This window comes from Micropterus dolomieu, linkage group LG04 (genome assembly GCF_021292245.1).
Source record: "Micropterus dolomieu isolate WLL.071019.BEF.003 ecotype Adirondacks linkage group LG04, ASM2129224v1, whole genome shotgun sequence".
NCBI classification, from domain to species: domain Eukaryota; kingdom Metazoa; phylum Chordata; class Actinopteri; order Centrarchiformes; family Centrarchidae; genus Micropterus; species Micropterus dolomieu.
In genome coordinates this window covers 10321538-10334453 of record NC_060153.1, presented here as the reverse complement: position 1 = coordinate 10334453, position 12916 = coordinate 10321538, and the positions used below count along the sequence as shown (strand labels likewise).

At 38.3% G+C, this 12916-nt stretch overlaps 2 protein-coding genes across 4 annotated transcripts in view; both read left to right on the top strand.

Annotated features, from left to right (window-relative positions):
- LOC123970297 (leucine-rich repeat LGI family member 2-like) overlaps positions 1-4078 on the top strand; it is a 7031-nt gene extending 2953 nt beyond the window's left edge. For both annotated transcript variants that reach the window (XM_046048280.1, XM_046048279.1), the window contains 2 exons: positions 1264-1428; positions 1777-4078. In XM_046048280.1, coding sequence (XP_045904236.1) covers positions 1264-1428; positions 1777-2612 — 1001 coding nt within the window. In that variant the 3' untranslated portion in view covers positions 2613-4078. The remainder of the gene's footprint in view (positions 1-1263; positions 1429-1776) is intronic.
- A 1723-nt stretch (positions 4079-5801) lies between these two features.
- LOC123970296 (coiled-coil domain-containing protein 149-like) overlaps positions 5802-12916 on the top strand; it is a 10472-nt gene continuing 3357 nt past the window's right edge. Inside the window, exons 1-10 of one of the 2 annotated variants that reach the window (XM_046048278.1) lie at positions 5802-6015; positions 6996-7157; positions 7287-7325; positions 7698-7805; positions 8061-8177; positions 10770-10942; positions 11224-11296; positions 11473-11557; positions 11722-11869; positions 11988-12064. In XM_046048278.1, the coding sequence (XP_045904234.1) occupies positions 5965-6015; positions 6996-7157; positions 7287-7325; positions 7698-7805; positions 8061-8177; positions 10770-10942; positions 11224-11296; positions 11473-11557; positions 11722-11869; positions 11988-12064 (1033 nt within the window). In that variant the 5' untranslated portion in view covers positions 5802-5964. Of the gene's footprint in view, positions 6233-6995; positions 7158-7286; positions 7326-7697; positions 7806-8060; positions 8178-10769; positions 10943-11223; positions 11297-11472; positions 11558-11721; positions 11870-11987; positions 12065-12916 lie in introns of both variants that reach the window. The other variant, XM_046048277.1, reaches the window with a different exon arrangement.

Genomic DNA, 12916 nt, shown 5'->3' with positions numbered 1-12916 from the left:
TTTAGCTGCATAAACATAAACTTAACTGCTTTAGCAGAGACTGCAGCTAAATAATACCTATTTCTCAGTTCAGAAATTCTGCACTGCTCCATTATCAAGCTATAACAGTTACTGTTTATTCTTACAAAGTAAACATTTTGAAGATGCAAGTTTTTTGTCCTGCAGCTTTAACAAATTAAGCCTTTTCACTATCAAGGTTTGAATTTTAATTTAATTTTGTCACACACACCTTGGCTGACTTATAGCACTGTCCCAAGCCATCTCCACCTTATCAATATAAAACATATTACATATTTTATTGTTCAGTAAATGTGTCCAAGCTGATTTTGCAGATACTGATGTTTCCCTCTGTCATACATTAGGGATCTGAGAGGCAACTCTTTCCAGTGCAATTGTGAGAACAAGTGGCTGATGATGTGGCTGAAAAACACAAATGCCACAGTATCAGATGTCTTCTGCGCAGGCCCCAGTGACATGAAGGGCAAGCGGCTCAATGACCTTCCTATTCCACCGGGCGAGTGCATCTCTACAGGTAAAATGATAAGTACACTATCAAAAGAAATTATGAATGCTAACAAGCGCAGCTAAAAATGTCACATTAAAAAAGAAAGAAAGGAAAGACAGAAAGAAAGAAGGAAAGCAATCAATAAAACTGTTCAACAGGACACTACCATGCACTATGCTGCACTCAAAAACAAACAGATTCCCTGCCTGCTAACATGTTTGCATCATGTGTACACGCACATTATGTATACACACACATACACACACACACACACACCCACAAACATCAAGACTAAGAAACAAGAGGAGTCTACAGCTCAACAGTGGCTCTGTGAAGCTGTATTTACGCACACCGGTGCTTTGAGCTAAACCTAAATATATATGTTAACGTCAGCATGCTAACATGCTCACACAATATTCACATTAGTTTCATATCTGTGCTTTTTTAAAAATGTCCTGGGTAGACGATTATTAATGCAAATGTGGACAGACAAGGCAATTTTAAACTGACATAAATACACTTCAAATCATTGCATAACACTGACTTAACATATGCACAAATTAAACTCAGTATGTTAGAAAGTATGCTGTATTAAACTCGAATATTAAACCCAAAATATGACAGCCATGACTCCATACGGTGTCATCCAGATGCTTTTGACAGCATGAAAAATGTGATTCAAGAGGTGCGGTTCTAAATGTCGACTCTTAAACTTTGTCAGCAGACTAGCAGTGTCTGTTTTTGTCTGCTTCTCACAGACTTTGTGCGTCATCAGTCCATTCCCATTCAGTCCATGTCAGCGGACATCTTCTCCTTCAAAGAGGACATCTATGTGGCGATGGCTGCCCCCAACTCCAACAGCTGTGTGGTCATGGAGTGGGATCACATTGAAATGAATTTCAGAAAATTTGACAACATAACAGGTCTGAAAACACACACCTGAAGTATTTTTTAAAGGATAAATCTGGTGATATTTTATATTTTTCTTAGAGTCAGAAAATCTCGTGAAAAAAAACAAAACCAACAAACAAGTTTTGTCTGCATAGCCAAAGCTTGATACAGTTTATTTTCCTTTTCCATGTTCCTCCCCACACACACACACACACACACGTTGATAATAACAAAAATTAGGAAAATTGTCTGCCTTATCTTTTAATGTTAATTATTTAGTTGCTCTATTTATTTTAATTAAGTTGTTTTAGTGTCTATGGTCAACTTCAATGTCATTTTCTGCGTTGTATTACCACTGACAACTTTTTTTATCCTCTCAGGGAAGTCTGTTGTTGGATGCAAGTCGGTTCTGATCGACAACCATGTCTTGATCATTGTTACCCAGCTCTTTGGTGGCTCCCATATTTACAAGTTTGACGATCAGCAGAACAAGTTCACAAAATTTCAAACTATTGAGGTCTTCAACATCTCAAAGCCTAATGACATTGAGGTCTTCAAAATAAATGGTGATTGGTACTTTGTGATCGTGGACAGCTCCAAGTCAGGTTTGTCTACCCTGTACAAGTGGACCGACCAGCAAGACCGCAATGAAACTGGTTTCTACTCCTACCAGTTTCTCCATGAGTGGTTTCGTGATACAGATGCTGAGTTTGTTGAGGTTGAAGGGAAGTCCTACCTCATCTTAGCCAGTCGCTCTCAGTCACCCGTCATCTACCTGTGGAACAAGAGCACCCTGAAGTTTATACTCCATGGTGAAATCCCAAATGTTGACGACGTGGTTGCAGTCAAAGCATTCCGGGAGGCGGGGGAGTTGTATCTGGCCATGACCTGCTACATCGGTGACTCCAAAGTCCTAAAATGGACCAATAAGCAGTTCACTGAGGTACAGGCTCTGCCTTCTCGAGGAGCGATGATCCTCCAACCTTTCACCTTCACAGACAGGCACTACCTTGCTCTTGGCAGCGATTATTCTTTCACACAAATCTACCTCTGGGATGTGGAGACCAAAACATTTCACAAGTTCAAGGACATTTATGTGCAGTCACCCCGGTCATTTATAGCCGTGACCACTGACCGGAGGAATTTCATCTTCTCCTCCAGCCTCAAGGGCAAATCGATGGTTTTTGAGCATATTATTGTAGATTTAAGCTTATAAGGCCTACCAAAATAATGACTAACCACAGTTTGAGTTGGTCACTTATCAATATTGCCTGTTTGCTACAAAGGAGTCTTAAATGCTGTATATCTTCCTTATGCAACTAGATATATCTTATCTCTATCTCAGTTTGAGACAAACATCTTTGGCAAGTTTCTGCGACTCACATGCATTTCTAGCTGTTATGGAGGTTTGATTGTAAAATGCTGTAAACAGCATGAAGATAATTTTATAGCATACTAGATATTATCTTAAAAGGTGTTGGCTTTTATTATAACTGTGTCAAGCAAACAATGGCTGAGCCAAGGGGTGTCCATTCTGGCCAAAGCTACCATAGACTGCAACCTGGCCACACCACACACATAGTAAGAAACCTATCCATCAAGGGTTATATAAAATGTGAAGACCGTTTTATATGATTCCTAACGGTGCACCTGTAAACTTGGCGGTCATTTAGCAGTCACTGTTGCCTAAATGAGTGAAAGAAAAAGTGAGAAACCTCAACATGAACAAAGTGCTGATTTTTGTGCCATCTCAAAGTGAACTAAAAATGTTTATAGCTCTTCGGAAGGGCAACACTTGAGCAAGATGCGATAGTCAGATAAAAATAGCGATGACACTTTCAGACAGTCTCTCCTGGAAGGTATAGGAAGATGGTGTTGCTCTTGGTTAAACACACACGGAAAAGTAATTGTGTGACAAATGAAAAAGAGAACTCTAACCCTTTCTCACTTCCTCACACCTGGCCAAATGGCTTGTGAAGTAGGTGTGCTTGTTGGACTGTCGGTTTCAGAAATGTTGATGTCGTCTCATCCCAGTAACTGTCGTGGCTGATGATTAAAATGTGCATGAAACAGAGATTTTCTTCCAATTCTGTTTACCAAATAAAATCAGAATGTATTAACTAAATATTATGTGCCTGATTAGTGGCAAAACAAACTATTAAGTCCTGATGCCTATGCAAAATATATAACACTGAATGTTGCTCTGAATTACAATCACAAGGTTAATTGTGTGCTGCTATATGACTTGAAATGACGTTTACATGGTCCTAAAACACAAACGTGTACTCTTTTCTTTACTGATCTTTTGATATTTCTCATGTATTGTACAGATTTAAATTACTGTCTGTAATCTGTTTGGCTTGGAATATACATCTTTTTCACATAAAAAAACAACGGCATGATGTGAAAATTAGTTCATAGTCTTTATAGACTTATAGACTTATAAACAGCTGAAAATCACAACATGTTAACAAGATCTAGCATAAGCAATACATTCTTTGTTAGCATTTCAAATTTCTTGAAAAAAAAAATTACATTGCTGTTCTATGTCCTACCAAGCAATATGTATGTTTTCCACTCTACTACCCTAAACTAATGATTAACAGCTCATATTTTACACAACGCTACATCGACAACCTTAAGAATGAGTTTCTGTAAATGCATTAAAAATATTTAACCACGTGTATTGTTTTGATCTGTTTTTCCCTCTGTCCTCTATTCCTGGCAGCTGCACAGACTGAGAAATGTGGCCATAAAGCAAAGACAAAGTGCCTCAGACAGCATGTTTAAAATTGATAGTGCTGTCAGCATCTGGCCTCTGAGCCAGCATTTCTACAACAGAGGACAAATGACAAATATTATTTATATGATTTAAGAGAGAATTTAAGAGGGATGGGTGTGTGTTTAAATGGTCCGTTAAAATTTGCCAAAAATATATGTATTTATGTACGTTGTTATTCAGTCCGCCAGAGGCCATGTCTTCTTTAAAATCACATGGCCTCTGTAAGGGGCTTAATTAATTTTAAGACAGAGTCAGACAGACAAAGAGACTGTCATCATCATCTGTTATTATTGTCATTATGTGTATGATTAATGCCACAGTATAAAAGCCTTCCGTCACGTCTGTGCAAAACACGGCTGCCAAGTAGCCTACATACATTTTCTGTCCTTTCTGTACTATCAAGAGTAGCAGTTATTGGAACAGTCTGCACATTCTTAGAAAACATTTCATGCACAAACAAGGTTATTGTATTCCATGTCAAAAAGGAATGTAGGGAAATAGCTAAATGTTGCAACCTGGTGTTTCCTCTTGAGCACACTATAAGACGACAGCTTTTTCTGAATTTCAGTGTAAAATTTATACAGTGGCACCCAGTGTAACACTTAATGCTCCAACATGCATATGCTTTTGCACAGTCTATTTTAAATGGTCACATTAGGCATAAGCATGCTGCTGATTTGATTTTTATGTTAGCAACTTTGAAACCTTCAAACATGAGGCACCTCTGTTCTCACCCCGATCACCTCTGTCACAAAATAAGATCAAGGGCCAAATGGCTACTGTGAAATCACTAAACCAGTTGTATTGATTTTCAGGTGTTCATTATTGCAGTTTCATTCATTTATTTAACATCTGATTTGAGTAGGAGAGTCAGTTAAGACCCCGGCCAGCCTATGGTACACCTGTGCAATACCCATGCTGTCTGATTGGCATCTTGATATGCCACACCTGTGAGGTGGATTATCTCGGCAAAGGAGAAGTGCTCACTAACACAGATTTTGACAAATTTGTGAACAATATTTGAGAGAAATAGGCCTTTTGTGTACACAGAGAAAGTCTTAGATCTATGAGTTCAGCTCATGATGAATGGGAGCAAAAACAAAAGTGTTGCGTTTATAATTTTGTTAAGTGTAATTACAATTGGCCATTTTAGAGGAAAGGGGAAATAAATTACACTCTATTATTATTTATATTTTGTAAATAGTTTCCTTACTGGTAAAATGTTAAATAGTTTCCTTACTGGTAAAATGTTAAATTCTTAAATTCATCCTGCACCATGCGAAATTGTTTTGAAACTGTAGGTCTATATAATTTTTCTATTTATATCACTTCCTATGTTTCATAAAGGGAACTACAAACTGTATCACATCTGCATCAAAGTAGTATTTAAAAAAAAAAAAAAAACTTAATATAATTTATATCTCTCTTTCTCCAATATGCCCAATTGTTATTTTGGTTTTTAAGAAATACGGTTGTACTTAGCACATGATTCATACAAGCAAATTACACCTTTTTATGAAGTGTTCTATAATTTATTTTTGCACAATGCAGGTCTGCTTACCATTCAGAGATACACAGTTTTCCGAGGGTTGAAAAAGGCGTCGTGACGCTTCTCTGACGTCGGGACCGACGGAAGTGATGCAGACCGTGTTTCCTCGATCAGCTAATCCGATTTGACCATGCAGAATGTCTGTGCATCTGATGATCAGGTCCAACATGGGGATGCGTATTTGAAAAACTCATCTTGCATCATTTTTAACCTTTTTCTCCTGCCGCGCGGAGAGAGATGGATCCGTCCAGGAGGAGCGAGAGTGACTGGCAGGGGCTGGTCAACGAGGTGAAACTGTAAAAGACGCGGAGAGGAGACGAGCGTGAAAATAATACCTTAACTCAGCTGGTGGTGTGCACCACCAAACTATCACATTAGCAGCAAATCGGTGCCTAAATTCTGTGTGTCTGGAGCAGTTATTGGAACTCAGTTAAATCAGATGTGGTTTAGATTAAACCGAGTGAACAGGATTAGCTTTGGTTTCTCTCAGCATGTAGAAGAGGAAGTAGGTGTTTCTCTCTCTCTTTTTTTCTCCCCCCTTGTACCTGCAGATCCAGGTGCCATAAACTGATGACATAAAATACTATGCACCACACTGCAGGACTTTTTAATGATAATCTCTCACAATCATTACACTTAAAATGATGTGTTTATGATCACCTTCATGTCTGTATTTTACACACATCCAGTAGCAATGTAGTAAAAGTAAATATCACTGTGTATTGTATGCTTTGTTCATGATTTACATGGCTGCTCCGTTCTATTCTTTTATATTGTGAAGAATGATACAAAATTTGATGTTGTCAAAATTATAAGCCATTTTTCTACCAGAATAAATCTAAAATACCACTTCAACAATTAAGTGCCTTAACCGATTAGTCAGTCAACAGAAAATGTATTGACAACAGCCCTGATAATTGATTAATCCTTTAATTCATTTATCCAGCACAAATGCCACACATTCACTTGTTTCAGCTTCTCATATGTGAGGATCTGCTGCTTTTCTCAGTTTTATATGATTGCAACTGAAACATCTCTCATAGGCTCTGGGAAATTTTGTTCATGTTAGAATTGTGTCAAAAACATAATTGACAGATAAATGGATAATGAGAAGAATCATTAGCTGCAGGCCACACGCGGCTTCGTTTTGTCTTCGTTGATAAACAGTTAAAATAAGGCAATGACACTGCCTACTAGCATCATTCAATATAATAACAATGCCGTTAACTGGTTTCTCTTTCTTATAAAACATTTTTTCTTACATGCAGTTCCTAGTTTGTAAGCGGAAGTTAGAGAGTAAGAAAGAAGCTCTCCTGATTCTGTCTAAAGAGCTGGACACCTGCCAGCAGGAGAGGGATCAGTACAAACTGATGGCCAACCAGCTCCGTGAGCGACACCAAGGACTCAAGAAGAAGTACAGTGAACTCATTGTAAGCCATCTCCGTGCCTGCTGAACTAGTACAGTCCTAAAGATGCATCAGGATACAACAGGCAGCAAAATGGAGAATAAAAATTTTCCATGTTACATTTAATGTTTTCGTTGTGTTTATAACTCATAGGATGGAGATCCCTCTCTGCCTCCTGAGAAGAGGAACCAAGTAAGTGGATTTTTACCCCGCAGATGTTTAAAAAATATATCGAAAAAGCTACTTAAAATTGCATTTGGCAACTTTATATATAGGCCACAAATGGCTAGAAGTAAGTGTGTTTATGGACAAAGCTGTGTCTTTAAGCTGTATGTTAAAATATTCCCATGGGATGTGAATCACAGCATTCAACCCAGGTGAGTCCAGCTGTCTGTGGGTGAACCAACTATACTTCGTACACTGTTTATATATTATACAACAGCTTTATCAATCACTACCAGTGGATGGAGAACTTTGTTTTGCACAGCTTTAAATGTCAATTTTTGATCCTCCAGCTGAATTAAGCTTGTGCCATATCGTGACCTCAGCCTTGTGTCTTATCAGGTGAATTTAGCCCAGCTACTGAGAGACTCCAGAGAAAGAACCAGTCAACTTTCTGAGGAGGTGAAGGAGCTGAAACAACGACTGGTGGAAGCCCAAGGTGATAACAAGGTACCATGTCATACTGTGAACTATAATTAAAGCTGCAACAAAATGTAATGATTTAATTATTATAAATATACTAGAATGTATCCCCAACATGTCTGGTATTTGCCAGTTATGAATCAATGTATCTAAATTAGTTGAGTAGCGTTCAATTGAATGCAAAAAAGAAAAGAAAGAGATAAAATAAAGCCGAATCACACGTTGTAACAATTGCAGAAAAAAATGGAAAATCTATCTCTAAGTCTATCTCTGTCCCAACAGCTTCTACGAATGACCATCACCAAACAGAGGCTGGGAGACGAGGAGGTTGGCGCTCGGCACTTTCCTGCTCATGAACGAGAGGATCTGGTCAGACAGTTAGAAAGAGCTAGGGAACAGGTGAAGACAGGGTCTCTCTGCCTGCTGCTTGGGTTTCTGTCTTTTTAAAACATTCAGGCTATTCGGGGGATTTTTTAGTTATTGGCTTGTAGTTGACAATGTTGTGACATTTAACACCCTCAGATCCTTTACTTACGTAAAAGTACTAATACCACTGTAAAAATACTCCATTACATATGGAAGCCCTGGACAGAAAATGTTCAGTGATAAACGTATAGAAGTATATTGAGGAAAATGTATTTAAACTATTCAATGCAGTAAAAAGTCAATCCTTACATTTGAGAAGCATGACATGTTTGTCATTTGTGAACAAAAAGTAACCTAAATGAATTTTAAAATACAAACCCGATTCCAAAAAAGTTGGGACACTGTACAAATTGTGAGTAAAAAAGGAATGGAATAATTTACAAATCTCATAAACTTATATTTTATTCACAATAGAATATAGATAACATATCAAATGTTGAAAGTAAGACATTTTGAAATGTCATGCCAAATATTGGCTCATTTTGGATTTCATGAGAGCTACACATTCCAAAAAAGTTGGGACAAGTAGCAATAAGAGGCCGGAAAAGTTAAAATTACATATAAGGAACAGCTGGAGGACCAATTTGCAACTCATTAGGTCAATTGGCAACATGATTGGGTATAAAAAGAGCCTCTCAGAGTGGCAGTGTCTCTCAGAAGTCAAGATGGGCAGAGGATCACCAATTCCCCCAATGCTGCGGCGAAAAATAGTGGAGCAATGAAAGGAGTTTCTCAGAGAAAATTGCAAAGAGTTTGAAGTTATCATCATCTACAGTGCATAATATCATCCAAAGATTCAGAGAATCTGGAACAATCTCTGTGCGTAAGGGTCAAGGCCGGAAAACCATACTGGATGCCCTTGATCTTCGGGCCCTTAGACGGCACTGCATCACATACAGGAATGCTACTGTAATGGAAATCACATAATGGGCTAAGGAATACTTCCAGAAAACATTGTCGGTGAACACAATCCACCGTGCTGTTTCCGGCTAAAACTCTATAGGTCAAAAAAGAAGCCATATCTAAACAGGATCCAGAAGCGCAGGCGTTTTCTCTGGGCCAAGGCTAATTTAAAATGGACTGTGGCAAAGTGGAAAACTGTTCTGTGGTCAGACGAATAAAAATTTGATGTGTGTTTTGGAAAACGCCATGTCATCCACACTAAAGAGGACGAGGGCAACCCAAGTTGTTATCAGCGCTCAGTTCAGAAGCCTGCATCTCTGATGGTATGGGGTTGCATGAGTGCGTGTGGCATGGGCATCTTACACATCTGGAATGGCACCATCAATGCTGAAAGGTATATCCAAATTCTAGAACAGCATATGCTCCCATCCAGACGTCGTCTCTTTCAGGGAAGACCTTGCATTTTCCAACATGACAATGCCAGACTACATACTGCATCAATTACAACATCATGGCTGAGTAGAAGAAGAATTCGGGTACTGAAATGGCCAGCCTGCAGTCCAGATCTTTCACCCATGGCGCATCATAAAGAGGAAGATGCGACAAAGTAGACCTAAGACAGTTGAGCAACTAGAAGCCTGTATTAGACAAGAATGGGACAAAATTCCTATTCCTAAACTTGAGCAACTTGTCTCCTCAGTCCCCAGACGTTTACATAATGTTATAAAAAGAAGAGGGGATGCCACACAGTGGTAAACATGGCCTTGTCCCAACTTTTTTGAGATGTGTTGATGCCATGAAATTTGGAGTCAACTTATTTTTCCCTTTTTAAAATGATAGATTTTCTCAGTTTCAACATTTGATATGTCATCTATGTTGTATTCTGAATAAAATATTTAAATTTGAAACTTCCACATCATTGCATTCAGTTTTTATTCACAATTTGTACAGTGTCCAAACTTTTTTGGAATCGGGTTTGTAGTTTTCTGTCAATCGATAAATCGTTTCCACTCTACTCGTATATACTGTTTGTAGTTTTAATCTATAAACTCTTCACACGTTTTTCATTTTTAAAGTAACTAAAGCTGTGAAATAAGTGTTTATTATTTACATCTGAAATGTAGTGGAGCAGAAGTATAGTGTATAAGTGGCATGAAAATACTCAAGTAAAGTACAAGTACCACAAACTTACTCACAAACAAATCTTATTAAATGTATAGTTAGCATTGGTGACATGAGAGATGTGTTTTATTCTTGCTGAGCAGCTCAATGGGCTTTATGAGTCAGCAAACCTCCCTCTATTGCAGCTTTTAATACAACAGATAGGTTGTTGTTGTTTTTTTTACATTACTTCGTAATGTGAATTATTTTTATTATGTTTTCCATTATTTCAGTTTCATTTCAGGCAGAATTTTCAACAACTCTAGGAGTACAGGAGGCTCTCTCAGAGGAACAGGGGCACAACTATATATTTATGACTATATTAATAAAAAGATATTAAGGTTTATAGCAGTGACAAATCACAAGATATGATAATAAGGGAGTTAAGGTGTGCAAAATATCTGGATATTCTAATTATAAGCAAGAAAAAACTGCTGTATTAGTAGATGAAGTCACAGTTGATGTACTTGTTGAAGCACAGTGTGTTTTTTGTTACCCTAGAACGAGGTTCTGGAGCACAGCGTGAAGTCGCTCACAGACGAGCTTCAGGACGTACGAGCAGAGCGTGACGTGTTTCAGCAGAAGGCTCATCGTCTCAATGTGGAAATGAACCACATCGTGGGCAACGATGACATGCGGATTTTAGACATAGATGCACTCTGCATGGAAAACAGGTTTGTTCCCCTTTTAAAATATATAAATTTAACGCTGCCTCGCTGTTAGAAATATAAGAGTATCTGCAGCAATGACTGCAGTTACAGGATCAATCTCTGTGTTTTGAATGAGTCTGTTCAACAAATAAAGTATATAAAGTGTATATTTCCATCAGACAATATATTTATGGGGACTTCAACATAATGATATTTGGATTTTACTTTTACTGTCTTAACTGTGAAGGCTTATTTCAATGTAAACAGACTGACGATAGAACTAATTAAGTTTAATAATCTTTCAGGTATTTGCATGAACGGTTCAGTCAACTTCAAGAAGAAGTCAACTTGCTCAAAACAAATCTGATGAAGTACAAGGTAGCTATATTTGTGTGGTTATTTTCATTTGTTTAATATTGTATTCCTACATTTCTATATGAAATATTTTTATAGTTTCTCAATTCCATTTAAACAGACACTATTTTTGTGGATTTATTGAAAAGAAGAGAAACGGAAACCTCTCATGCTCAATAATGCTTTTCACCGATTTTCAGAGTGCCCTGGACTGTAGGAAAAACTCTAAAATCTGTGGGAAAGCCAACAGTAGTGCACTGACTGGGGTGCTCTCTGCTAAACAAGGTCAGAAGGATCGTGTATGTACAATGTCACAAAATACCATGCAAACATTCACACAAGCGGTGAAGAAAAAGCATTTTTCTAAACTCTTATTTGCAAGACAGCATATATGGTGTCTGTACTTAAACAAAGTGTGTGTGTGTGTGTGTGTGTGTGTGTGTGTGCAGTAAAGGAGTTGTTACTGTCTGAGGACAACGGTTGCACTTTGCCGGTGACGCCTCAATCCATCTCAGACCTCAAGTCTCTGGCCACGGCATTACTGGAAACGATCCACGAGAAGAACATGGTGATTCAGCACCAACGCCAAATCAACAAGTAATCCATCTCATACTTCACACTCTCTCTCTTTGTACACTCTTTCTAGACTCTAATGTCACATAACTTTCTGGACATAACGTGTGCTTGTCATTGTTTTTGTGTCTTTTGCCATTAGGATTCTTGGAAATCGAGTAGCAGAGCTGGAGAAGAAACTAAAAACATTAGAAATGTCTGGATTATGGAGCCTGCCAGGTGAACATTACCTTAATATATTGAGACTGTTGTGTTTTTTTTAACCTGTATTCTACATACTGTTTACAACAATTTACATTTCTCATCGTTTCTTCTGTCCTTCTGCTTCTTGCTACCTGGAGGCCTGACTTATAATGTGTCTCTGGGAATATATGGAAGTATGTTCCTCTCATAACTGTCATCTGTTTTTTAACCTTTTAACTTCATCTTCTTCCATTACTTTTCATACAGTGAGGAAAATAAGTATTTGAACACCCTGCTATTTTGCAAGTTCTCCCACTTAGAAATCATGGAGGGGTCTGAAATTGTCATCGTAGGTGCATGTCCACTGTGAGAGACATAATCTAAAAAAAAAAAATCCAGGAATCACAATGTATGATTTTTTAACTATTTATTTGTATGATACAGCTGCAAATAAGTATTTGAACACCTGAGAAAATCAATGTTAATATTTGGTACAGTAGCCTTTGTTTGCAATTACAGAGGTCAAATGTTTCCTGTAGTTTTTCCACCAGGTTTGCACACACTGCAGGAGGGATTTTGGCCCACTCCTCCACACAGATCTTCTCTAGATCAGTCAGGTTTCTGGGCTGTCGCTGAGAAACACGGAGTTTGAGCTCCCTCCAAAGATTCTCTATTGGGTTTAGGTCTGGAGACTGGCTAGGCCACGCCAGAACCTTGATATGCCTCTTACAGAGCCACTCCTTGGTTATCCTGGCTGTGTGCTTCGGGTCATTGTCATGTTGGAAGACCTGGCCTCGACCCATCTTCAATGCTCTAACTGAGGGAAGGAGGTTGTTCCCCCAAATCTCGCAATACATGGCCCCGGTCATCCTCTCCTTAATACAGTGC